Source organism: Pithys albifrons, chromosome Z (genome assembly GCF_047495875.1).
Source record: "Pithys albifrons albifrons isolate INPA30051 chromosome Z, PitAlb_v1, whole genome shotgun sequence".
Lineage (NCBI taxonomy): Eukaryota > Metazoa > Chordata > Aves > Passeriformes > Thamnophilidae > Pithys > Pithys albifrons.
The window spans coordinates 2,777,844-2,803,416 of NC_092497.1; the positions used below are offsets into that span (position 1 = coordinate 2,777,844).

At 39.8% G+C, this 25,573-nt stretch overlaps 1 protein-coding gene across 4 annotated transcripts in view; it reads left to right on the forward strand.

Moving 5' to 3' along the window:
- Positions 1-20,764, forward strand: part of ST8SIA5 (ST8 alpha-N-acetyl-neuraminide alpha-2,8-sialyltransferase 5) — a 69,553-nt gene extending 48,789 nt beyond the window's left edge. For all 4 annotated transcript variants that reach the window (XM_071581006.1, XM_071581005.1, XM_071581009.1 and 1 more), the window contains 6 exons: positions 1,379-1,471; positions 3,839-3,925; positions 6,976-7,120; positions 9,396-9,508; positions 12,931-13,023; positions 14,090-20,764. In XM_071581006.1, coding sequence (XP_071437107.1) covers positions 1,379-1,471; positions 3,839-3,925; positions 6,976-7,120; positions 9,396-9,508; positions 12,931-13,023; positions 14,090-14,552 — 994 coding nt within the window. In that variant the 3' untranslated portion in view covers positions 14,553-20,764. The remainder of the gene's footprint in view (positions 1-1,378; positions 1,472-3,838; positions 3,926-6,975; positions 7,121-9,395; positions 9,509-12,930; positions 13,024-14,089) is intronic.
- The last annotated feature ends 4,809 nt before the right edge of the window (positions 20,765-25,573 follow it).

Genomic DNA, 25,573 nt, shown 5'->3' on the forward strand with positions numbered 1-25,573 from the left:
AATTTCTAATATTAACTGTAATACTGAGGAAAATAACAAGGCTTTCCTACTCAGGGATTTTATATACAGAACTGAACACATATTTGGGTCAAACATGAATTTTGATGTTATTTTACAATGACACAAACCCAAAATATTTCATTTCCAGTGATGGCTTAAGTAAATCTCTTTCAGGAATTTTGTATTTTTATTACCTAATGAAAATTCAAAAGGTAGTTTGGACTTATAGCCTCATGAATTCCAGGATTTTAAAGGATCCATCAAAAGAACTTTCTCTAGCCATGTTCATAACACTTATTCTTTCATATAATCTCTTATTTCTTTATTGTCCTCTTTACTGCTGTATGGGTATGTGCAGGTCTTAGGAATTAAGTTTTAATCCAGACTTCTAATGATACAGAGCTTGGTTTAAATCCTAAATCTTGTTTGCTATTTCAGTACAGACTCAGTGAATTGCCTGGGCTTTCTCTTGCCCCTAAACATGAGTAACTAGCATTGTGTTTTGTTTCCTCTTCACTCCAGTCCAATGCCTAAGGTGAAGAAATTATCCAAAAATGTGGATATCAGAAAAAATTCTTTACAGAGAGAGTAATCAGGCATTGGAGTGGGCTGCCCAGAGAGGTGGTGGATTCACCATCCCTGGAGATTTTTAAATGCAGTTTGGCTGTGGCACTGAGTGCCATGATCTGGTAAATGGACTGGAGCTGGACCAAGGGTTGGACTCGATGATCTTGGAGGTCTTTTCCAACCCAATTGATTCTATGATTCTATATTTATGCCTCTATTTTAATTAAGAATAATGCTGTTATTTGTGCTATGTCTGAGCATTCAAGTCTTTTCATTCTCAACTTTCTTTCTGAGAAAAACCCTGGCTCCCTTGCCCTCCAAATATATTAAAAGAGTAAATCTCAATGAAAACCTCAATTGCTATGGAACAGTCTCTACAGACAGGGCAAAACCTCTAGCACTTTGTGTTCCACCCAAGGGCAGCATTTATGGTACTATTTTATTCAACTCTCAGCACATTCAGGCACACAAAAGGTGGGAACAGCATTCCATAAGTGATCAGTGCTTTCCCCCTGACTTTCAGTTGCAGCTGTCAAGTGCTGACTGCTGGAAAAGGTAACTGGTCCTTTTGGTGCCTGCAAGAGAGATGAACTCCTGTAGGGATGCAGAGACTGGACATGGGTGACTGTTCTACTCAGCAACAATGTGTGTGTTCTCCTGTGAAGGAATCACCTGTCCATGGGCCAGGCAGTATAGTCTCAAGTTAGGGAAAAATCCTAAATGACAAGTTTCAGCAAAATTCTGTTGATGTGTAAGACAAGTATTCTACTCTAAGCCTTATTTATGATATCTTTCCCTTGTTCTTCTGCAGGTATTTTGAGTTTTATGAAGGCCCTTTGGAATACAACTCTACCAAATGCCTGGAATTGCGGCAGGACATCATTGAGGTGAAGGTTTTGTCAATGTAAGTATTAACCAATATTTGCTAAAAGGGTTACTTTTCAGGCAGGACGAAACTGATAAGTTACAATGACATTGTCAAAAGATGCAAGGCTCAGGAGATCCCATCAACAGGGATCTCAGCAGGGATTCTCTTACATGTGCAGGCAGTATTTGAATTGATCTGAGGTCCATTTTTAAAAAATTGAGGCTTTTCCCGTATATTGAGACACTTTGGTCAGACTCAGTATTATAATTTGGAATTAAATGCAGTGATTGTAATATCATATTTCCAATAATTGAAGAGTAAGAAGAGCCAGACTGACTCACAGCAAGTGTCCATCTAGCTTAGGGCTCTGTCATTGACAGTGGCCAGCAGTGAAGACTAAGAAAGGAATCAGAAAGGTCAGCCCTTCCTGATAATAAATACTGGCCTAGGGACCTGTGTAGTGGTAGATGGAGTCTGGACTGCAGTTACCAGAGTGGACAAGAGACTTCTTTATTGATTTGTTTGGATGTTTTCTAAGACTGTTTGTATTTTTGACCTCCTCAAGCAGGAGGGAGTTTCACAACTTAAAAAACCCTCAGTAAAAAGGAAAATGTTATTTGATAAACAATAAAATACCTAAAATTTGTGCTGTGTGGTACTATAAGTATATAAGGAAATGAATGAGTTGAATGAGATGTATCTGAAGCCACAGCAACAGAACTGAACAAACAAAATGAGTTTGCCAATGGAAGTCACTGGACAGAGCACAGCAGGACAATTTTTTTGTTGTTGCCTTTTTGAATTTCCAGCATTACACTGAATTTAGGTGCTCCAGATTATGCCTAATCCCTTACCATAGCTAAAACCAGTGGTTTAGTAATGTTACTGACAATACACAAGGCTTATCAAGGTCTGTAAAGTGCACTGAGAATTTTAGTGGAAAGTGCAGCTCTGCAATTTCATAACACTCAGCAGTCGAGGCTTCAGAAATACAGTTTGTTGCTCCAGGTCTGCATGAATTTGAGCATGTCTCCCTCACTGACTGTGCACATTGAAATGTAGGTTATGTCCTTGCCTTCTGTATTTGGGGCTGGATGAAGGATACACGAGTTACACACTCTGCACTGCTTGCTGACTTGCAGTGCTTAAAAATAAATAGAAGAGGTGAGAATGTCACACCTCTGCCAGTGTTCTGCTGAAGATGGGCAGTTTTGAAGTGCTTTTGTTTTGCACACTGGTCAGAGGGTACAGGGAATTGCTCATTTTTCTTCATCTTACCCAACGACCAAAGGAAGGTAGTGGGCTCCTGCTCAGATAGAGTTATCCTTACTTCTACAATAGATTCCATTTGACATTAAGCTCTTTTACTGTGCTGGGCTCTACTGATGTTCTTGCATCTAATGTGCTACATTTCCAAAGTCAGACCTTATGGCAATGGAAGATTTCCAATTTAATGTGCTCTGGTGGGCTACAGAAAGTACAATATGACCTAATTCCTTCCTGTAACTTCCACAGCCTGGGAAATCCTAAGTTCTACTCACTCTAAATATATAATTATCTTAAAAGTCTTTGCTTTATTCAAGCATTCAAAGCCCTTAAGCCTGAAGAGAACTAATTAAGACCTAACAATCTAGAAGAAATCACAGACTTTCAGATTTCTTAGCCAGATTATGCAGTTGCTCCCTCCCTATAGATATTTGCAAGGCCTTCATTATCTCTGTTGTCCAAATACAGAGGAATATGTATGAACTCTAATGTAGGAGTGGTTGGAATTCATGATATCACGAAAAAAAGTGTGTTATCTTGTATCAGCCTTGTAGAAATAGGAGTCTTATTTTTTGTTTTGACTGAGGGTATATTGATTAACAGAGGAAGAGGAAAAGATCCTTATGTAAAGAGCTTTTCCTGTCCTCTTACCATCACAGACACTTATCCCTACATATGTGCTTTTGCAGTTCAGAAAATAAATTCACCTACAGTGCCATGCTCACAGATCTCATGGATTAGGTGAGCTCACCAAAATACAACCATACTTGGCGAAATTTATCCTGTTTTCCAATGCCCATCCTGAGAGGTTTCTTCCCCACAAACCCAGTTGTCAGACCTTCATCAATTTCCCAGCAGATTTTGGGAGAGTAGATGCTTCTTGCTTGATTTTGCATTTTTAATCCTGAAGGAATAGAAAAAGCCTACCAGGGAACAGAAATTAGTCCCCAATATCAGTACCTGTGTACACACGGCTTTGAGTGGCTGTGGCAGAAGAAGAAATAAAAATGATAATTTTTGTACCAGCTAGACTGACTGGTTTGCCCTATCAAAAACCAACTTCATGATACCCTACCTGCAGCTGTTTTAGGAAATAAACCCCTTCTAATAAACTGAAGTTTTACTTTTTATCTTTAGGGTGAAACAAACTGAATTGTTTGACAGATGGAAGAACCTACAGATGTGCAAATGGGAGATGAACGTCACAGAAGCCAATTTATTCAAGTAAGAATGGTCCACATTAATGAGCCTGAGTAAAATTAACCTTACCTTGAGTTTAGCTTCCCGTAGAGAGACTAGACTTTCATATGGATAACAAGAATAACTGTTACAACACTAACACTTGTAGTGCCATCCTTTGGTATAAATATGGACTTTTTTTCTACTTTTAAAAAGTCAACAGCAAGATGAAAGGATGCCTTTTTCACATGGAAGAGTCTTCCAGGAAAGGCAAGGAATTTAGTTTGGGAAAAAACTTGCAGGTATGATTCAGGAAGAAGTGAGGATGGAGACAAGCCTTAATGGCTGCAACTAATTCATCAACCGGACTGTCTGGTGGTCTGGAATAGTAATATTAATGATATTGCAAATTTGGCCTACAAAATACTAAAATTGGCTGGGTTTGGAGGTGTTTCAGGTATTGTCAGACCTTGTTTATGACTTCCTTTCGGGTTTTTAATGGTTTCTCAGGTATTACTCACATACTATGTACTTGTTTCTTTCTTCAATAACCTCTCAGTTTGTTTCTGTAGTACTCTTTGTTCCTTCATGTGAATTTCCCTCTGCTGAAGGTCCTCCATGATACTCTCAAGATACAGCTTTTGAAAATGGTCTTCTGAAGGAAACAGTACAAAGAAGCAAGAATAATTTTTGAATGTTGTATACTAATATTTTAAATGCCACATTTGAGTAGGTTTGGAGAAAACACAGTATTTCAGAGTAAGTGTTGTAGAGACTGGTTAAGTCTGTAAGTCACTGGTACAATTCAGAGCTGTTGTTTAGAATGAGGTCCCCAGCTTTATCCCAAATTCTTTTGCATGACTCCAGGAAATAGCTGTCAGGACTTAATGAGAGAATGTGAGAATGCATGTGCTGAGTTAGTCACTGACATCTTTAAAAATAACATTGTTAGTCCCAGGCACATAGCAGGTTTTCCAATGTGATCTGCACACATGAATTTTTTAGGGATGTTTTACTGTATTTTTTTCTGGAAATTAATTGATGGGCAAGTATCAGAACCTGTTTTTAGGAGAGGAGCAATTCAGAATTACAGCTTATTATCTTTAAGACAGCTTGGAGTAAGGGAAGTCATAATGGTGCCCAGAGTGCCGGGAGCACACTGAAGTGTGAAGAGGAGCACTTTGAGGTATGAGGCCAGTGCAGAGGTGGGAGCAATAAGAAAGGACTATTTAAAGACCATCAAGAGGACCATCAGTCTGCCTCAGGCCACTGACACCAGCACATTAAACAAAGATCCCCTCTCCTCCCTGAGCACTGAGAGAAAAAAGAGAATTGATTTTGAGAAGAGAAAAAAGAGATGGATGTATCACTGTGTCAGAAACTCCCACTGGCAACTAGATGTAACCTAACCTGTGTTAGCTGGTTCCAGGAAAAACAATCATGCTAGTCATGAAAAAAATAAAAAATGTTCAAAGTCTGTTTCATTTTTGTGCAGGGAGACAGAGACTTCAATGTGTGAGTGTGTGGGGAAATTGCAGTCCCTTAGAACCAGACCAAAGCCTCTGAGTTTGGAAGTTGACTAGTAGGAGGCTGAAAGGTGTAACAGCATCGAGCCGTGGGATTTTGAACTTTGCCAGTTCTGGACCATCTGGTGAGATGGGAAGAATCCAACAGAAGTTAAATGGCAGCTACTTAAGCAGCAGGGAGGGAAGAAGCACAAAAAACATACTAGTGTTTGTATCTGGAGACTAGGGAAAGCAATTTCATTGAGATTCTTCCTCCATCAGGTATCAGACATTTACATTAAGGAATGTGACTCTGGAAAATCAGTCAGACATTAGGGCACAACATCTCTTTCCATTCCTTAACACAGAACTAATGGAGAGTTTTTTCACATCTTAAATATCACAACTCAATTCCAATACTTGCTTGTATTATTTAGTCATTTTGCTGTTAGAGATTATTCACTGACTTACTCAGTGTCATTTGCTGCTTTCATCTGATCATCATATTGTGTCATTCTGCATGAGTCAAGTATATAATAGTAATTGGACATCACTGAAATGTTTGCATAATTCTGTATTTGATTTCTGGTCCTTGTAATAAAGCCCATAAAGAAGACTGGCTTATTTTTTTCAACCTATAATGAGGCCACACACCCTAGAGGCAATGTCTTTAATCCAGATTATTTAAGAGCCATTTGGGTCTGCCTTCATGTTTGTACATTTGCCATGACATGAATTTTTCATTAAAAGTATGAAATGCATTGAATGAGAAATAAACTGTCTCTTCAATAAGAGTAAGCTGAAGTCAGGGCTTTCAGTTCCACCAGTAAAAGAGGGAAATCATTTGGAGAAAGATAGGAGCTAAGAAATGAAACCCTATTTGGAGACCTGCTTTTCCTATTTAAATTTCATATGAAACATGCTAAAGGGGTCAGAGATGAACGTTTTTTCTCTCATGGGATTTCACGAGGCTCTTGTTTGTGTTGGAGTACCTGCCATTTTGTCCCAGGGACAGAGAAAATCTTGGCCACTTGTCTGAGATTTTGGAGTCATAGCCATGTGTTTAAGTACCTGCCCTGCTAAACTTCCACATGCCCAGGTGAACACTTTAACCCCTACATTTTCTGCCCGGTGATGAGTATATAATTTTCAAAATGTGGAAGACCTCTAAAGGAGAGAGGGACTAGTTTTTTAAGGTGGTTTCACCAGGATATTGGGGGCAGAAGCTCAGCTTTTGGTACTGGTGCAGAGCAGAATTGCCACATGTATTTTCCACAGTTTGGAGGAGACAGGTATAGGTATCTCATTTATTCTCTCTCTCTCTCTTTTTTTTCTCTACCATAATTTTCTCAATTAAGGAAAATTTCATTGATTCCAAAATTTTCTGAATTAAAATCATAGAATCAACTGGGTTGGAAGAGACCTCTAAGATCAGCAAGTCCAAAAATCCAGCACACCACCATTTTACCCTTCCTACAGATAAAAACTTTCTTTTTGCTGAAATATCCCTTGTTAGTAGTAACAGCAATTGCAAATCCTGTATCACACCACCAGCTCCTTGATCTTATTTCTCTCTCTTTCTTTTCTCAGGTCTACTTTGTCACGGTGTTGCAATGCCCCTGCCTTTCTGTTCACCACCCAGAAGAATACTCCCTTGGGAACTAAGCTGAAATATGAAGTGGACACGAGTGGAATCTTCCACATCAACCAAGAAATCTTCAAAATGTTTCCAAAGGTGCCTCTGCCCATTTGCAGAATCAACTTCACTACACTTGCTGCATTAGACACTATCCTATAGCCAAGCATTCAGCAGTTGACTGACATTTCTACAAACTTCACTGCTTATACTTGAAAAAAAGTTTATTTTTATACAGTATTTTAGCTGATACTGTATTTTTAGTTGTCATCTGCAATATATGTAATTTCCTGCACACTATTACTGACCTAAGAGTAAAATAGCTAATGAAATAACTTAAGAAAGCTGAATAAAGAAACACTCACTGATCAGAATTTTTCAGAGTAAAATATTTGCATATATTAAATCCAGCATTTGGGGTAGGTCCACTTTTATTTTGTCATGATTATTTTATAACTCATATTCACAGAGACTGATTATTTTTATATTTATTTCCATTTGCAGATTATCCATGAACAGGCTGCACAATTTTTAAATATACTATTTAAAAATATAAATGATAAGATATAAATGATATAAAATATGAAAAGATTAATCAAAATCTTTTCTGCAAGTAATCCTTGACCTCAGGGCCACTCACGGTTATAAGCAGTGGGCAATTCCCCACTGCCCATCGTGACTGATGTGGCGGAATGGGCTTATGTGGCTGCTGATTTATCGTGGGCACAGTTCACCAATTTACAGTGGCATATTTGGAGGGGGTAAATGAAATTTATGCCATTTGGAAACTCAGACAAAATTTCAGGTTGAGTACTTAGATTTGTGCCATTGAACTTGTCTCCTTCAGGGTCTAACCTCTTTTAATCCACCTGCTTTCTGAGCACTGGTAAGAAGTTGTGCTGTTATCTAATTGTGCACATGGGGGAATGGGGCTGAAGCAGAACAAAGGCTCAGATCCAGGAAAACACTTTGGCATCTGGAGATGTGCTAAGTGTGGCCACATCTAAGTCCATGAGTATTACCCTCAAACCCATTCCTGATTATGCAGGTGATTGTATGAAAGGCTAAATGCCTACATTTTCGCTAGCAGTGTGTTATCCCTGCTGTTGTGTTTATCCAGGTATTACTGAGGATGCTTTGAAGGCACTATCATGTGCCAAAATGCCTTTGGCATTCACTGGACAGCACCTTTGTGGCCAAAGCTCCTTCCATGAGAGCTGGGCTGCAGCATGGGAAACATAGATGGTAAAGGGCTGAAAACACAGAATCAACACTGAAAAGGCAAGAGCTTTGTGCTGAGCACAGACACCTGGCTTCTGATTTCCCTTTCAGAGCAGCTGAGGCATTTTGTGTTAAGAAATTGCTTCACGAAGCACAGACAGCTCTATATTTCCTCTCTGCTAGACAGCTGCTGCTTTTCTCAGACAGGTGTAATTGCATGCCCTTTTGCCTCGTGGCTTATGAATGCTGTGGAAAGATCCTGGGAATAATCACCTAGAAATGTCAAGTCACTATTGCATCCCTCCGTAGTTCGCAGTATGAAATTATTGATAAAATATGTATGTACCAAAACGAGCACTCTCATGCTTATATAAGCACATCTCTACATATTCATAAGGTGTAGTGAGGCTCAGCTCTGCGTCACAGCCCTCTCACCCTAACAGTCCAGTTTGTTCCCAAGATGTGATTTTCACTGTCTCTGGCTTCAGCAGCAGCTGCATGGACAGAATTCCACACAAAGATTATAGAAAGATGAGGGATGCTCCTAGAGAACTCAAAAAAAGTGCCTGATCAAAGGCTCTGGGCAGTGCTCGTAGTAAAAGTGCTAATTAATAATAATTAATACTATTAGTACAGTTTGTGGCAGGAGGCACTCAAATTTGGGCTATTTTCTGATAAATGGCTGTAGTTTGCTGTCTGACTTAAGACTTCCTGGGTTTCCCTGGCTGCTCTTGAATTCTGTGTGCAGACTTCACAGAAGCAGGACATCAGAGCCTGAGGAATGAGCACTTTGCAGAAAGCAATGCCTGAGGTTCACTAATTCATGGTTCATGCCTTCACGTGGAAATCAAAAGGGAAAGCAAGTGCCTAAAAGCACTCCTTCCATTATTAAATCTGGGAAGAAAGCAGGTTATTGCTTTTTTTTTCCCCCGCCATCAGAGTCTGTTGCCCACACTGTCTCTAATTGCACAGCACACAATTCCATCCATTTGTACAGCCTGGGTGTGTTGCACCCCAGAGCCAGTGCCAGCATCCTGTGATCAGTGCATCTGTAGCAAGGTGCACAGAAAAAAAAAAAGGTAAATCGTAGGAAATACACTTGTTTCCTCCATGTTTTGGGCTATTTAACTGTTTCCTTGCTGTGTTGTTGCAGGATATGCCGTACCACCGCTCTCAGTTCAAGAAATGTGCAGTGGTTGGGAATGGAGGAATTCTGAAGAACAGCAGATGTGGCCATGAGATTGACAGTGCAGACTTTGTGTTTCGGTAACCACCACAGCTCATTTTTTATTTTTGTTTTCATTTTTCCTGTTTTAATGACAAATAAAGCACTGCAAAACTATTCTTTCTCACATGGAAACAGGCAATTTGCTAAATTGGCTGTATCAAGGCTGCTTCTGGCACAAAACCCCATGCTTCAAAAAAAACCATAAAACAGCCCTCCATGTAATGTTTCTTTAAAAACTCCATAACTCAATGGGGTTAATTTGTTGACTTACTGACAAAGTTCCATGTCCTCTTTCAGGACATCCTCTGTCACTCAGGCTGTGGATTTATCTTTCCATGCACATTACCCTATGAGCAGTGTCCTGTGAACATGGCCATGATTTTCTGGGGCAGATTTGAACCAGAGGTACAACCTCTGTTGCATGACAAGGAGCTTGGTCAGGTGTTAATAGCTCACAGCTCATGTGACTCAGAGGTGTGTGTTTCTGAACATGTGCAGAGCTCAGGTGCTGGATAACAGGAGTCACAGTAATCAATAATCCAGAGCTTGCAGAGACACTGGAATAACTTTGAAGGTTGAGTGTCTCCACACTGTGCTCCCCTATATACATGCAGTTATCCAGGTTTTGCATAAATTGGGATTCCCCAGGACTGGTGGTCCTGGATAACAGTCTAGCAGCAGCTTTATCATCCTTAATATATATGAGAAAGATTTTTTAATTATTATTATTCATATGTATGACTAATCCCTCTCTAAATCCTGTTAAGCTCTTTTCCTGGGCCATGGCATATGACCACTAGCTCGCAGATTCATGACCTGTTCTGCAGAGAAGGGAAATCTCTTTATTTCTGTTGGCCTATTTTCTGATCTTGGGTATGTGGTTGTCAGTTTAGAATGACTGTGTGTAAAACAATTAATCTGTCCAATTTCATACCAGCAAAAAATTAGGTCAGATTTTGGCTCATTACAGTGTTAATTTAATATGACATCATATTAGTAAGAAAATTTTACAGGTCCTACTTTCATTGTTTGTTTTTTGACCCTTGTGTTTGCCTCATTCTGACTTCATAGAAAACTCCTGTCTTATTTTTCAATGGAAAAAAAGAGTTTGTAAAAGAGTCCAGGCTTCACATAATTTGCCTCTTTGAAAGCCCAGTGTACACCATACACATTAAATAATTATTTTAGATTCCCTACTTCTGTGTTGGATCACAGCTACCAGTATGGATGAAAGGAGTAGTGCATGTTACACATGCTAAAAAAGGGTTTAAGCAGAAGTGGGAAAATGGGCAGCAAATGTCATCATTTCTGTTTAAGGGCTTTTAGTAAAGGTCCCTTTTTTACCACTGTTACTGTTCCTTGAACTTTACTAAAAATTACAAAAAAAAAAAGAAACAGATTATTACAGAACTTAGACATTGGGTTTCATTTTGTATCAGTAATTAATTAAACAGAGGCTTAGGTAAAACTGAAATATGAATAAATTCATCACTACTAGAGCAAAAGAAACCCCAGGTTCACCATCTCCAAAATACGTGGATTATGAACAAAGATGTGCCAGTGTTTTAAAATTCAAAGTCTGCTGACATCAGTTTTAAAGCAAAGGTGGTGTTTAAGGTGGGATCTGGACACATCCACTTTCCAGTCACCAGTCCACCAAACTATCAGGAAACATCATCTTGATCACCAGTGAAGGAATTCTTTAAAGTATTTAACGTGGAGCATGACTAACATCCAGCAATACCTTCAGGACACCTGAGGAAATCTTTTCTTGTCAGGAATCTTGTGGCCAGCAGGATACAACCCAAATTGTTCTATGAAGTAAAGTCTGAAACCAATTAATTACAGTACAATAGAATACATAAAATATACACCAGAATTGCATTTACTAGTAGTTATTGTCTATCTCCACCTACTGGCCAGAGCAGAGCTCTGGGAGGAAGCACTGGGTGTAAATCATTTAGAGATGGGACTGCTCCCTTAGCAGGGGTTAATTTTATGAGTCTTATGAAAAATAAGTACAGTTTATGAAGACTGTATCATTTTTATAAGGAATTATCTCTTTGAACAAGTTCAGTCAGTCTTAATCCTAGTGGGGGTCTACTGTTGAAAAATAATGAAGCTGATTGTTTGAAAACCTATTTCAAATATAAGCTAATGATCACAGTGCCCAGTGCTAGGTGGAACTGGAATTACTAGGGGAATTCAGAAAGATGCTGAACGACTTAGCAGACAAAAATGCTGGAAATAACCTTACCTCTGAGAAAGACAGCTAAAAAGAAAATTCCCTGACCTGATAAAGAGGCACTCTCTGGAAGATAGATGGGAACTTCTTGAGTCTTAGAAGGACTTTGAAGGATTTTTGTGGATTGTTCTGCTCCCCAGCTTGCCTTCTTCCTTTGACTGAGAAATCATCCTAACAGTTGAACTGGGGTATTGTGAAAACACTAAGCATCTCTTACCCTAAATACCTTCACAGTTTTCTCCTGTTTAGCTCTGGCCTTCAGAAATATGGAGAACTTTGGGAATTACGCACAGCAGTATTTTTGAGATGTGGGGATCTTTACAGCTTTTATTGAGGCTCGTAGATCACTTCAAAAAGTTTTCAATATGTTAATAGGTATCTCAGACCAGCTTAAACTGATTGCAAAACTAGAGGCCACATGTGTTGCCTGTGATAACACATGCTGAAGCTTTTTTTTCAAATGTGTTTCCTGTGGAAGTGGAGCCTGAGGGATAGTTTATATGTGTGTTTCAGTAACTTCAGCATCTCTCGAGGGATGTTCTAAATTTTGTGATATGATTTATCTAGGACAAGGCCAAGGTGAATGGAGGCTGGGCAAAGTCAAGGTCTACAAATCTTTCCAAGTTTGATCCCAATAGGTTTGATGTCCTGTGGTGAACCTGTGCAGTCAGAATTCCCGCTATTGCACTGCACTGGGGGATGCTTATAAATGGAAAAGGAAGGGAAGCAGATAGTTTTGGATTAATTAGGACTGGATTGATTTGTCTCTTGTGGAGCTTTTCCTATAAATTCTCTTGGGTATAAGCCAAAGCATGTTAAAGGTGATGTTATAGATATAGTTTATTAATTATGGAAAACGTCTCAGCTATTGCCGAGCAAGCCTTTGATTTTATAGGCTGATTGGCCTTGGGGCTTCAACCCATTTCTCATCGTAAAATGCCAGAGTAAATAGGTAAACTGCTATTAAGGAAGCAAAATGAGCATTGGCTACATCTGCAACAAGGCTGGGGGAACAGGGGGGTCCTTCATACAGCCCTCAAGGACTTGTTAGTTTACTACAGAATTTGGGCACCAACAGGTTTTGACACAATTTTAAATTCCCAATATACTTCTAGATTTGCTGCTTGGCAGAAATGCTTAAATCAATTCTATTTTCTAGTCCTGAAAAGGTGCAAGGGATTTTTTAACTGTCTTACTAATTTCTTTCCTTTATAGATGCAATTTGCCTCCTATATCTGAGAAATACTTCATGGATGTTGGGGTAAAGACGGATGTCGTGACGGTCAATCCCAGTATAATCACTGAGAGGTTATTTCTGGTTTTTGTATTTTCATCTCTTTTGCTTTTCCCAAATCCACCTTTCACTTATTTCTGTTAAACAGAATTTTTTTCCAGATATTAGCTTAAATTGACACTATGAATCATATATTTAATTCTGAATTGAAGTTATTCAGTATATGGAATAAGTAACAACTTATAGAAATGTGTTAAAACACTTCAGCCCACACTTTGGTGATAGAAACCAGAAGGCAAGGAGCTAAAATTAAACCAATAGAGCCAAATTAAAACAACAGAGTTCCCCTGGAAATCTTATGCCATGCTTGCAAGCTGCAGACAAACATCTTACAAACATTCAGGGTGGAAGCAACTGGATCCCACACGAAATGCTTAAACCATAGAATCCGAGTCATTAAGGTTGGAAAAGACTTTTAAGATTTTCAAGAAAATAAGGTAATACACATTATCATATGTTTCAAAGAAATGCCAGTTAAACTTTGTGACCAGGATTGACTGGGTGATTTTAATTTAAAATTTGTGAATAACCTATTGCCACCTTGCTGACGGGATTGGAACCATAGGGCCAATTACTGCTTTCCCCTCTTGTTAGGGGTATGTGTTTCTTTCTTCAAGCAACATAAAATAAGTTGTTAGATTTTGGATTTCTTTTAAATGTTAGTTAGACATTTTAGGCAGTTGCTGGCTTTGGTGTTTGCCACTTTATGCAGCTCTGCACTGCATGGTGCATATCCAGTGCACATCTGCAGTGCCTAGTCAGCTGTCCATACCTTGGAAAAATGACATATGTCTAATAATAAAATGCAAAGAGAGACATGATCAGAAATGTCTACAAGGCTTTTCTGCTGTTTAGTGACTTTATTGCCAAGAGAGGTCAAATATGAATTTTGTATCCTCTGCATTTTTGCCCTATATTTCATACTGATGCTGTAGCTACAAATCTAAATATATCCCCCTTGATAACCAAGACAGCACTTCAACTATCTTTGCATCAGAAACATTGCACTGAAAGCCCAGTGGAGGTTTGGTTTTATGCTGGGTCCTGACTGACCACCCCTCCCATCCTTTCCCACTTTAGGTTCCACAAGCTGGAGAAATGGAGGAAGCCCTTCTATGACGTGCTCCAGGTGTACGAGAACGCGTCCGTGCTGCTGCCAGCTTTCTACAACACCCGCAACACGGACGTTTCCATCCGGGTCAAATACGTCCTGGATGACTTTGAGTCCCAGCAAGCTGTTTATTACTTCCACCCCCAGTATCTCATCAACGTCTCACGCTACTGGCTCGGCCAGGGTGTGCGCGCCAAGCGAATCAGCACCGGGCTGATCCTGGTGACTGCTGCCCTGGAGCTCTGCGAAGAGGTTCACCTCTTTGGCTTCTGGGCCTTCCCCATGAACCCCTCAGGGATTTTTATAACTCACCACTACTATGACAATGTGAAGCCTCGCCCTGGCTTTCACGCCATGCCCTCAGAAATATTCAATTTCCTCCACATGCACAGCAAGGGGATCCTGCGGGTTCACACGGGGACCTGTAGTTGACAGGGACACTGGAAAAGTGTAATGGGAACTCGATGCCTGTGTATGGTGTAGGAGGTTTTATTACACAAGGAGATTATGCAATAATTGTTTGATATAAATTTCCTCAAGGCATTGCATCCCATAGGATCTAGGATACCAGCATCCTTCCTGCTAGCAGAGTTGGGTCCATAACAACAAGAAGTGTAGAAGAAGCAAAACTCCTGTGCCCCAGGGCACACACTGCCCTGGAAAGCAAATCAGATAAGAAGCACATTTTCATAGATTTAGGGATAAACAGAGCACATTAGTGTATTTATCATTTCACTACCAAAAAAAGCACCAAACTTTTGAGGAAAATCAGTGGTGGAGAATTTTAGCATGGACTGTACAACCTTACATAGGTTTCTGAATCGAGTACCTTGGGGCATTGCCAGATTTTATTGAGAGCACTGCTCTCTAGCATTAAGGTTTTTGAAAATACTCTTTAGCATTATAGCTTAATGGGGATATATAACTTAAGATCTTTGTTCTGCATTGTCAGAAAATGTTGTTCAAAAATAACAGATAGATGTGTTAGAAATAAACAAAATCACTTTATGAATTTTTTCAGCCAGGATAGAACAGAATGTTAAACTCCCATTCACAGCAACAGGTAACTGTGTGGATCATGTTGTGATATTGTTTTAGAGTTTCTTCTTCCTTCTTGTGTCATAACTTCCATTCTCCTCTGCTTGATTGTGTTTTCTTTCTCTTTGTCTGTGATGTTTTCCTTCTAGCTGATCCATGGGCAATGTGTGTACTTTCTCCTGTAGAGACCACCTCAGCTTCAGAGTGAAGCCCTTGTTGAGGAAATGTGCTCCTTCACACTTCTGAAAGGTTTTCTCAGGCTGAATAGCAAGGAGATTACATGGTTATATTTTACAAGTTGATTTTTTTAAAGACTTTGTAAGAGTCTGAATGTGGATTCACTGTTTTGAAGGCTGAGTTAACACTTTCAGGTATCTGTAAGAAGTAATGTCAGGAAATGAAGTTAAAATACAGAGAAGATATTTTGTGGCTTAGATTATGATGCTTATTTTAAAATTATGCATCTCAAGATGTCAAATGTCTTAACATGGCATTTTTGTATGCTGTGAATGTTACTAAGATAGTAAAAGGGCTGGTGTATTCTTTAAATGTTATCAGTGTAGCTCTGTCAGTTATGCCAAACTTAATTTTTCACCTGCTACAGTTAAATTGGCAAAATCCTGATGCAGAAAAGATGCCACTGAAGTTTATTTTGCTGTAGTAGGCAGCCTTTTCATGTTGGTGTGCCTACATACACACGAAGGCAAAGTTTGCTGTTTCAGCTGGCATAGTTAAATGAACAGAGTTTCCCTGTCTTAGTCTGAAGCACTTGGGCTGCTGTCCAGTGCCTTGTCCTGTTTTATGTAGATTACAAGATATTTGATCAAGGATTTGAAGTTTAAAGTTCTATATGAGGGATCCCTTTTTTGTTTGTTTTGATGTGAGGGAGAGGGTTTAAATCCAAATCTGGATTTGGATTTTGTAATGCATGAATGCGCAAAGCTTGTTTTAAAAGCATCTGTGCTGTTCTGAGAGCTGTGAAACTTGCTAACACTTCAGGTAAAATGGTCATAAAGGAAGTGAAGGCTGATGGTCTCCATCTCAAAAGTCCCTGCTGGACAGCTGTGACCTGGGTGGTATGTGAGGTTGATATTTACTTAACTTTACACTCCACTCCAGAGCTCTGATTACCTTAAAAGTAACCCATATGCTTGACAAAGGTGTCAGAAGTCACCTGGGAAACACCAGCCAGGGGTGGGTGAAGGACCAGAGCTTAAGCTTTATATATTTATGTTGTTGTGGTTTTGATCTTAGAGTTACACTGTGTGTTAGTGAGCACTCCCTCTATGGTCTACCTGTGAAATGGGCAGCACACTAACGCACTTGTAGGTGAAACGGTTTCCTTGATTTCATATGCAAAAGAGATCTTTGTCTTTGCTGTGTTGTGTAAATTTATGTGCAAAGGGCTTTGACAATGAAGTGCTGTAATGAAAGTGCTATTTAAAGAGCGATGTGACCCTGAGGGTTGGCCCACCTTGCTGTGCATTATGTTTTATGACAACAATAATGACACTGAAGCTGGCACCTAGAGCCCTTACTCCTTACTCTGCCTGAGTCTGGGACTGGTAATCACTTCAGGATTGCTTTGCTCTTCTGCTCTGCTAAAGTTACCTTCTTTAGTAAGGGATCATTTATTTACTATGATGACTGAAGCGAACAAAATTGACTGAAAGGAGTCTGATATGTTGCAAAAGATACTTCAAAAAAGATGGGAAAGCACTTGATAAGCACCCAGGTGTTGACAGAAATGGTGCAAATCCCTCTTTTTAGTTGCAAAAATCCTTTTGGACAGACAAAAGGATAAGCAAAACTTGTATTTATGGTTAATCTGCAATTACAGGGTCACAGACATTTCCTTTCCTTTGTTTGCTTCATAAAAAAATGAGCAATGTAAATTCACTGTAATAAGCAGTTTTACTGTGTTTAGATTTTGATTGCTTATAAATCTATAGCTACTATATTTTTTTAATGATTTTAAAATGATGTGCAGGATACTCGCACAAATGCACCAAAGGCCCAGTCTTGCCACATTTATCTGAAAAGAGCTCCCATTCAAATGGGTGGGTATTTTATTTGTGTAGGGACTGCAGAAAGAGGCCCAGACCTGTCTGTGAAGGTGTACATAGGTGTATAGTTAATATAAGGAGTGATTTGCAAGGCAGTAAAATAAATAAAGAAATAGATGTAAAATAATCCTTGAGATTAAATGCATGTTGCATCTTGTTCAATTTCTCATCAATTTTTCAGATGTTGCTAAAAAAGTGTTTGCAAAACTGTGGCATTTCTCAGAGATGCCATATGCAGAAGGGCTTTTGCAGAAAGAAGGCCCCTCCTTGTTTTCTGCCATCATTTTTGTGTGTGCTGAGCATAAGAAAATACTCTTTGACATCAATAATTTGTCTAAGTTTGAGGATGTTTTGTTTTCCCTTCTAGCATGTGGTCAAAGCTCCAAATGTTCAATCTCAATCTCTGAACAAGGGGATTCCTGAGTAATAAGAAGTGACTGTCAGGTGTATTTGTGGCAAGTAGAGGGTGTGCATAGCATGTCATGCCTTCCCACAGAAAAGTCTTCAGGCCCCAGAGAAATCCCCCATACAAAAGTCTGATCTATTCAAGAAGACAGGCTGTCAGCTGTCTGGCACCACATCCTGAGCTCAAACCATAATCCCAGCTCTGTTGATGAGGATATGAAATCTGAGACAGGGAGAGAATTATAGTTTAATATATATATAGTTTAATCCCCAACTCCTCATATTATTTAGAAGAATCTCTTAAGAAGTTCCTGAGATCTGCATTCACAGGCAATGTAAATCCAGTTGGAAAAACATAACTAGGATTGGTTTGACTTTATTGTCAGGTCAACAGAGGAGGCTTATGAATCTGCCAGTGCTTTCATCAAAGGGAAGGAAGTATTTATTCGGAATAGTTTAGCTGATTGCTCTTGATTTATGAAATCCAGATTTGCTGTTGGACAGAATGGATTCAGTGGCGATAGGGCCATTATAATATTTTAGCATATTTTCTGTGATTGCAACAGAGTTGTCATAGCCAACTTATGAATTGCAGAGGGAGAGCCAAGACATGGCAGCTTCTCCTGCTGCGATCTTGTGGAGGAAAGACACCATGGGGAGTAGGTCCGTGGTCGCCTGAAAAAGCAACGTGAAGGGAATATCAGGGTTTGCAAGCACAGCTTTGGTCTAGAGCCTTTAGTGCTGTGGAATGACATGGCAGAGATGACAGATGAAGCTCCACAGCTTTCAGCAATCATGGGTAGCTCCTCCAGTGCCCCAGAAATCTGCTCCCAAGCAGGCTTGACTGGTGATAAACTAAAGGTGACTTTCACTCAGAATGGTCAGATACAGTAAACGGAAGGAAATCAGATCTAAGAATAATCCAGTCTGTGGGGGTTTGGTGAATCAGTAGAAATGTTTCTCAGACCTTGAAGGCAAAATCACTGGTTGTGACGCAGCTACGTGGGTGGACTGCCCATGATCAGCTTTCCCTGGCAGCAAGGAGAAATCTCTAGTTGGTGTGTGAGGGAAACTGGGGTGGATAAACACTGAGACATGGCATGATAGGGAATCTGTCCTTAATCCTCTGAGGCCACGTGGCTTGTCCACTTGGGTGATGAACGTGGAGAGCTCTGAAATGGGGCTTTCCCCCCATCTCACTTGCATTTGAGTGTGCGGAGAACTTTGGAGCTTTTATGTATACAAAGAAGGAAAGAGCAAAATTCAGCAATCCCTAAAGGGCCAAATTCTTGGGGAAATTCTGGAGTAATCTGAGGTTTTAGGAATAAAGAGGTGAATATTTATGTGTAGGGCCTTCTCTGAAATCAGTGATGTGTGTGAAAATTTTGCTGTAGTCCAGAAACTGGCCCTAATCATAGGCAGGAAGAGCAGCCTCTTGTATCTTACTCACTCGATTTCAGATACATTTTTTTAATAAGCTCTACATACAGTTCTATAGCAATACCATGTTTTTAATGGTGTGCAGAAAGAACAAGCTTATCTGGAAGCAGAAGTGTTGTGACTGTCACTCTCCTTTCCAGATTTCATCAATTCATCTTTTCAAACTCATCTATGCAAAGTATATCATCGAGGTAGTGTAAATTGCTGTATGAAATCACACATGAGCCCTCTGTACCTGACCATATGTATGTGACTCACAGGCCTCAAAAAAAGAGGGTTTTTTTTTCTGCTTGCTTTAGAATACCAGCATGGAATTCATCACTGACATGAATGTATTCAAGGCAGGATGCAGCTCCTTCCCTTTGAAGCCAGCACAACATTTGGATTTGACTTCAGTAGAAAGAGAAATCAGGTCTTACTTCAATGTTTATAAGTCAATCCAATAACTCATTTCTCCCAATCCCCCTACAATCAAGACTATTATAATTTTATGTCTTATTATCATCCTGTCTAATGCTGAACATCCCTGTGCTGTCTCTATGGTATTCAAAATTAAAAAAAAATATTCAATTGAAAATTTTACTTACATGCTTTTCTAAAATAAACTTAAGGAAAATCCAAATGTATGCTTAGGGCAAGGTCAGCACCTCCAAAGCTCCCCAAAGCCCTGAGCATCAAACTAACATCAGAAATGAGGGACTTGGGACACAGTGGGAAGCTTAAAGAAAGACAAATCTGCCTCAGCACTTCAAGGATTGAAAGATGTAAATATGTTACCGATGTGTCTGACTTTCTATCTAGAAGCCATAAATGTTCTCAATGTATGATCTTTGGGTAAGTTGTGTACATTTTTAACTGTACAAATCACTGTAAAATGTGTTAGCATGTAAAACAGTGACAAATTAAGCCAGAATAATCAGATACTGTGTTGGCTGGTTCTTCAGATGTCTGTTCTACCTGAAACTGTCTGATGGACCCAGACACTGAAGTATCTCCAGTGCTCCAAGCGGCTTGTAAAGACTCTGGTTACTGACTGGTTTAGCACCGTGGAACAAGCATAATTGTGTTAAGCCCTATTTGTTAACCTTGTGTTGGCCAAGTGATACACACATATGTGTTCATTAGAGCCTGTCCCCTTAAAGATGAGGAAAACTGACTGTCCCTGCTTTGTCTGGGACAGAATGCGATGATGAGCTTCATTTCTGGGCTCTCCTTGTTGTCAGCTGTGAGGTCCCTGGTCAAACCTCTACACCCAGCCCACATAAATCAAATTGAACAGCTGCTGCCTGTTGAATGTGTCCCTGGTTTTCACCTGGTGGAAAATAAATGCTTAGTTTGGGAATACTGGAGTAAAACTTTGTGTCTTCATGCTGTGGGAGCTTGGGCTATTGCAAAAATAAAGGTATTTCATGTTTGTTATTTCTATAAAGTGGCAAAATCCATGCAGAGTCATGTTGGTTTCATGCAGATGTTAATTCCTTTTGTCCCTTGACTCACTTTTCTGCTGTCAACCCTTCACCCTGTAACTTTTGCTTATTATTGTTTCTGTAGCTGTACTATGGTTGTAGTAGAAAGCCTATCAATTGCTGTAAGCCATAATTAGAACAGTAATCAGGGTATTTTCTTTTTGGTCTGTGTCACTGTGTTTAAAAGACGATTTAATTCTATTGAATAAACAAATCACTTTAACAGTTTTCTGTGAAAGGAAATATTTGGGCCACTTATTGTGCCTTCAAACTAGTTCTGTATTTTCTGTTGTTCCCTGTCTCTGAGAAGGGAGAGAGTTAGAAGCTCAGCTGATAGAAATTAGTTCATAAAAGTAGTGAATACTACTGTGGAATTAGGTAGCATGATTTATAAATATATAAAAGTATATTTAGGGTTATACAATAAAACAAATTGAAAATTTGGTATTTTGATCACTGAATACGAGTGCATATTCTGGATTGTTGCCTATAGAAAAACTGGGCACAGTAAGGTAATTTTTTACTAGAAGTAGCAATCTGTGCACAAACAACCTTTGAAAAGCTTCTGCAATCCCAGGATTTGCCTACTTACACCTTCCTAACAGCTCTGTCCTTTACTGTCCTCATCCTTCATACAAAATCATCTTCTTTGAATCTGGTCTCTCTTATTCAGACTCAGTCTTACAAACTTACACTTCCATCAATATTCTCAGAGAATTAAAACATAGATGTAAAAATATTTGTGGTAATACAGAATAGCAGTTGAAACAACCATCTATTTTTTGAAATTCGGGACTTTCCCAATTGGCATTCTATTGTTCCTAGATTATAAACTGAAATAGGAGTAGGTAATAGAAATAATATGATCTGGATATTAGTGCTGGTATAGGGAAAATGTAAATGACTTTGAAGATGCAGAGCTGTGGTGATTACTGTAGGAATCAGTTCTCATTCTTGCTGACATTAAAACTGATGGATGCACTTCCTTCGCCCAGCTGCTTGTGATTATTGTTAGTGATTATTCAATCAAGGAAAGGAAACATGTAGAGAGGGAAAAATGAATAGACAAATTGACACTGGATGATATAATTTCTGTCTATCACATTGCAAAATTGCTCAGCTAAGCAAGCAATCAAAGAATGGATCATTTCCTAAAGCCTGCAGCGTCCATCATTTTCCTCAGTGGCATTTGCAGCCTTGGCTCTGAGAAAGTATCAATAAAAAGCTGTAGTGAATTACAGAGATGCTTCACCACAGTCTGACAGTGCCCAGAAGTGGGCACTTAGGGAAAGAGCAGAAGAAATAGGGGAAATAATAAATGGCCCTTCTGCTGGTACTCCCTCAAAACAGTAATATCAGCCTGTATTTTTGGGCTTGGAAATGCTATGTGGCACTGAGTGTCAGATTCTCACTTTGTGTTTGTGATGAAGTGATTCCTTTTGCTTTTGTGAGCTTCCAAGGGCACCAAAAGGATGTCTTTGGATTGTGGGACCTGCCAGATGGAGCCAGGCCAGGGCACATACTGACCTCCCAAGTCTGGTCCTGAGTGGTGAAGTGTTAGCACTCAGGTAATTTTATCATTTGGTTGTTTTCTTGCTCTATGGATTCACTCATCTCTTGGTCATCCCAGAGGGTCTGGCAAGAGGAATAAACCATTTAATTCCATAAAGAAACTACTGTCCATCACAGAGAGTGAAAATCCTACATTAAGTGTGTGTAAGTGCTGCCACAGGCATTTTTTCAGGTGGAGAAGACACCCTGTTTACAAGGATGTCAATGCCAAAACTTCCTATGTGCAGAAGCTCAGACACCATTGGGTTTTTCTACATCTGAAAACTATTGAGGTAGCAAGTTCAGGGACAATGAGTATTTTGGTAAAGGTGGAATGTAGAAGGTAGATGTGTCAGTAGACTTCAACAACATTTGGGTTGTACAAAAGTCCTTGCTTTTGGGATATCTGGTCCTTTAGGGTAAGGATAAGGGACTTTTGGAATTCCCACGACTTCTAGGAATTCAGTGCTGCCTTTTGAGACCTTCAAACACGCTGCTATGTTATGGGTCTTCCAAATGCAAAGTGTGCTGCCAGGCCAGGTTTAACTGATCAGCTAAAGTGTGACAAAATTCATCAACAAAAATAAAGATTTCTCTCAGTTTTACTGCATCTTTAGAAATAACAAGGGCTAAAATTCACTGTTTTCCTCTCACAGGATGACTTCTGTTTATTTTTGCAAGGAATAGATAGATGTTGTCAGATGTACTTACAGCCAGAACCACCACACTGTCATCATTAACACTCTTTCTCCCTTGCTAGGCTTAAAATCAGATTTTGCAAAGTGAAATTCTTCCTTCTCCCAGATGAGGTGAATGAAATGCTGCTGAGGTGTCTGAGCTGATGGCTTGGGCCTGACAGGAGTGTTTTTGTCTCACTCTGTTTGCTCAGTAGCATTAATAAAGCTGTAGGCTGCACTCAGGTCAGGCAGGCGAATACCTTTTGGGCAGTGGAAGTTCATCTTGGTTACAGCCAAGTTTCTAAGCAAGTTGTTTCCCTTGAGAAGTGTTGAGGCACTGAAAATTTTGCAAATAATTTGCCATCTTTGCTGCTGAATCCGAAAGCCATCAGGCCATAAAGTAAAATACTTGAGTCCCTAGTGCCCTGCTCTTTGGATGTTTCCACGAGCATGTGGCACAGGATGATAAATAAGGAATATGTGCCTCTTTCACCTGAAAAGATTAATGACATTTTTTACTTCCTGCGTAAGTGTTTCATGGATTACTGTGCACTCAGAATGGGGTTTGCTTTTTTGTTTCAGATCTTTCTCCTCAATCACATCTCAGAAAATTTGCTTCATGGGGCAACATTTGGGAAAGGTTTGCCATGGTAATGGATTTCAGTATTTCCCTGTGTAGAAATGGAATGAATAGGCTCTTTTAATGGTGGTGAGAATGAGAAATAACCACCACTAGATATTTCTTTCTCATTCATGGAGTTTTGGTTACTTGTGCAGATCTAGTATGCCCTGTACTTGAAATCAGAGACATTCTCCTTTACCCCCTCCAGTTCTGATAATCCAAGTTTCATGTAGATAAAACTGGTCAAAGTCACAGTATTTTGGAGAAAGGATAGCCCTGTCTCTGAGAGGGAATTTGGCTGAATATCCTCCTCTGTTTACCTTTCCTGCCCCTTTTATGAACAGCTTTCTTCCACCATAGATGCCATGGGTTGGTGGGACCCAGATTTGCCATCCACAGGACAAGACTCCTGGGATGATCTTGGCTTTTTCCCCTGTTCACCCCATGTGTGTAGATTCCCCATAACCAGGTGGTTTGAGATGTCTGTGCCCTCTCTCCTGCTGAGATTTACAGTGGGTGACTTTTGCATCCAAAACCTCTTGAAGAGAATGTAGAATCCTAGAAACATTATGGTTGGAAAAGACCTTTAAGATCATCAATTTCAGGATCAACCCAGCACCACCACCTTGGTCACCACTAAACCATGTCCTGAAGTGCCACATCTATATGTTTTTGTGAACATTTCCAGGCATCCTGATTCCACTAGTTCTCTGGACCGTCTGTTCTGATGCTTTACAAAGCTTTCCATGAAAAATGTTTTCCTAATATTCAATCTAAATATCTAAATATCATAGTGTGATACAGGTTGCTGTGTCCACCAGCTCCCTTCTGTTACTGAAGCAGGATGAGTCTCACTGTTCCTCCTGACTTTTTCTGGGAATTTTGTTTGCTTTCTCTACAAGTTAATATGGATGTCGTTCTGCCAGGGTACAGAACTCTAGAAAAACTTTGGAATCTTCAGGCTGCTGCTCATGTTCTGGTAGATCTTTCTGCTTCTTTTATTCCCAGGAGCAGAAGGGAGACAGGAGGATTTCATGGAGCCTCTGCACATCACTCAGCACCACTCTCAGACCAGCCCCAACACCAGACACTCTGACCTCCTGCATTGCCACCTGCACTGAGAAAATTTAAAATCCAGTTTCTCCTGACACCTTTGTAAACTGCCTGAGGAGGTTCCTGGTCTTGCATGAGCCACCTTCTTTTGTAATGAAGATGCATTTTTAATGCACTTGTTTTTCTCCTTAACACTCTTTATGGCTCTTTAGCATTTCTTGCTTGCAACTCTATACAATGAAATGTATGTAGCAATGCAGATGTTGGGATTAGATGCATTTCCCTGGATTTCCTATGCCCCTGGGAACAAGGAAGCCCAAACGCATGTCCATTACTTCAGGAGTAGCTGTGGCAGCACTACTTAGGACACTACTCTGTTTGTTTATAAATATCACAGAATCACAGACTGGCTTGAGTTGGAAGGGATCCTAAAGCTCATCTCATTCCACCCCCTGCCATGGGCAGGGACACCTTCCACTAGAGCCCAGGTTGCTCCAAGTCCTGTCCAACCTGTTCTCGGACACTTCTAGGCCTCTCCACCCTCACAGGGAAGAATTTCTTCCCAATATCCCATCTAACCCTGCCCTCTGATAGTGTAAGACTTGCCCTCTGCCTTGGTTGAAATTGAGGATGGGAGTTGTGAGGCAGAAAGGAAGGACTGACAGACAATGACTGGGCACTTACACAACATGTTCTATAAGAAAATCATGTCAAAAGGCACTATTTACTCCAAATACAAAGCCAAATAGCTGCTATGTTCACATTTTATTATCCCAGTGAATATGCAGACACTTTGACAGTCTAATGCTTAACTTTGTCAGAGAGACCAGGCTGATAAGGCACACACAAATGTAACCCCTTGATTCACCTGGAAAAGTAACAAGTATTTGGTTTTGGGCAAGTTTTCAATCAGCTCACCAGATGCTGACTGCCCTCAGCAGGGTCTGTCCACCTGTGCATCTTTGTGGCACAGCTCATTTCCCGCTCCTGTGCTGAGTATTTTTGACCACCCACGGTGCAAAGCTTTGGTAAGTAATACTAAGCTGTTTCTTGAAAAAAATATTTTTATGATTAGCAAATTTTGTATCTACAAGAGCAAAAGATTTAGTTTCCGGGGGATGAGTAACAAATTTTT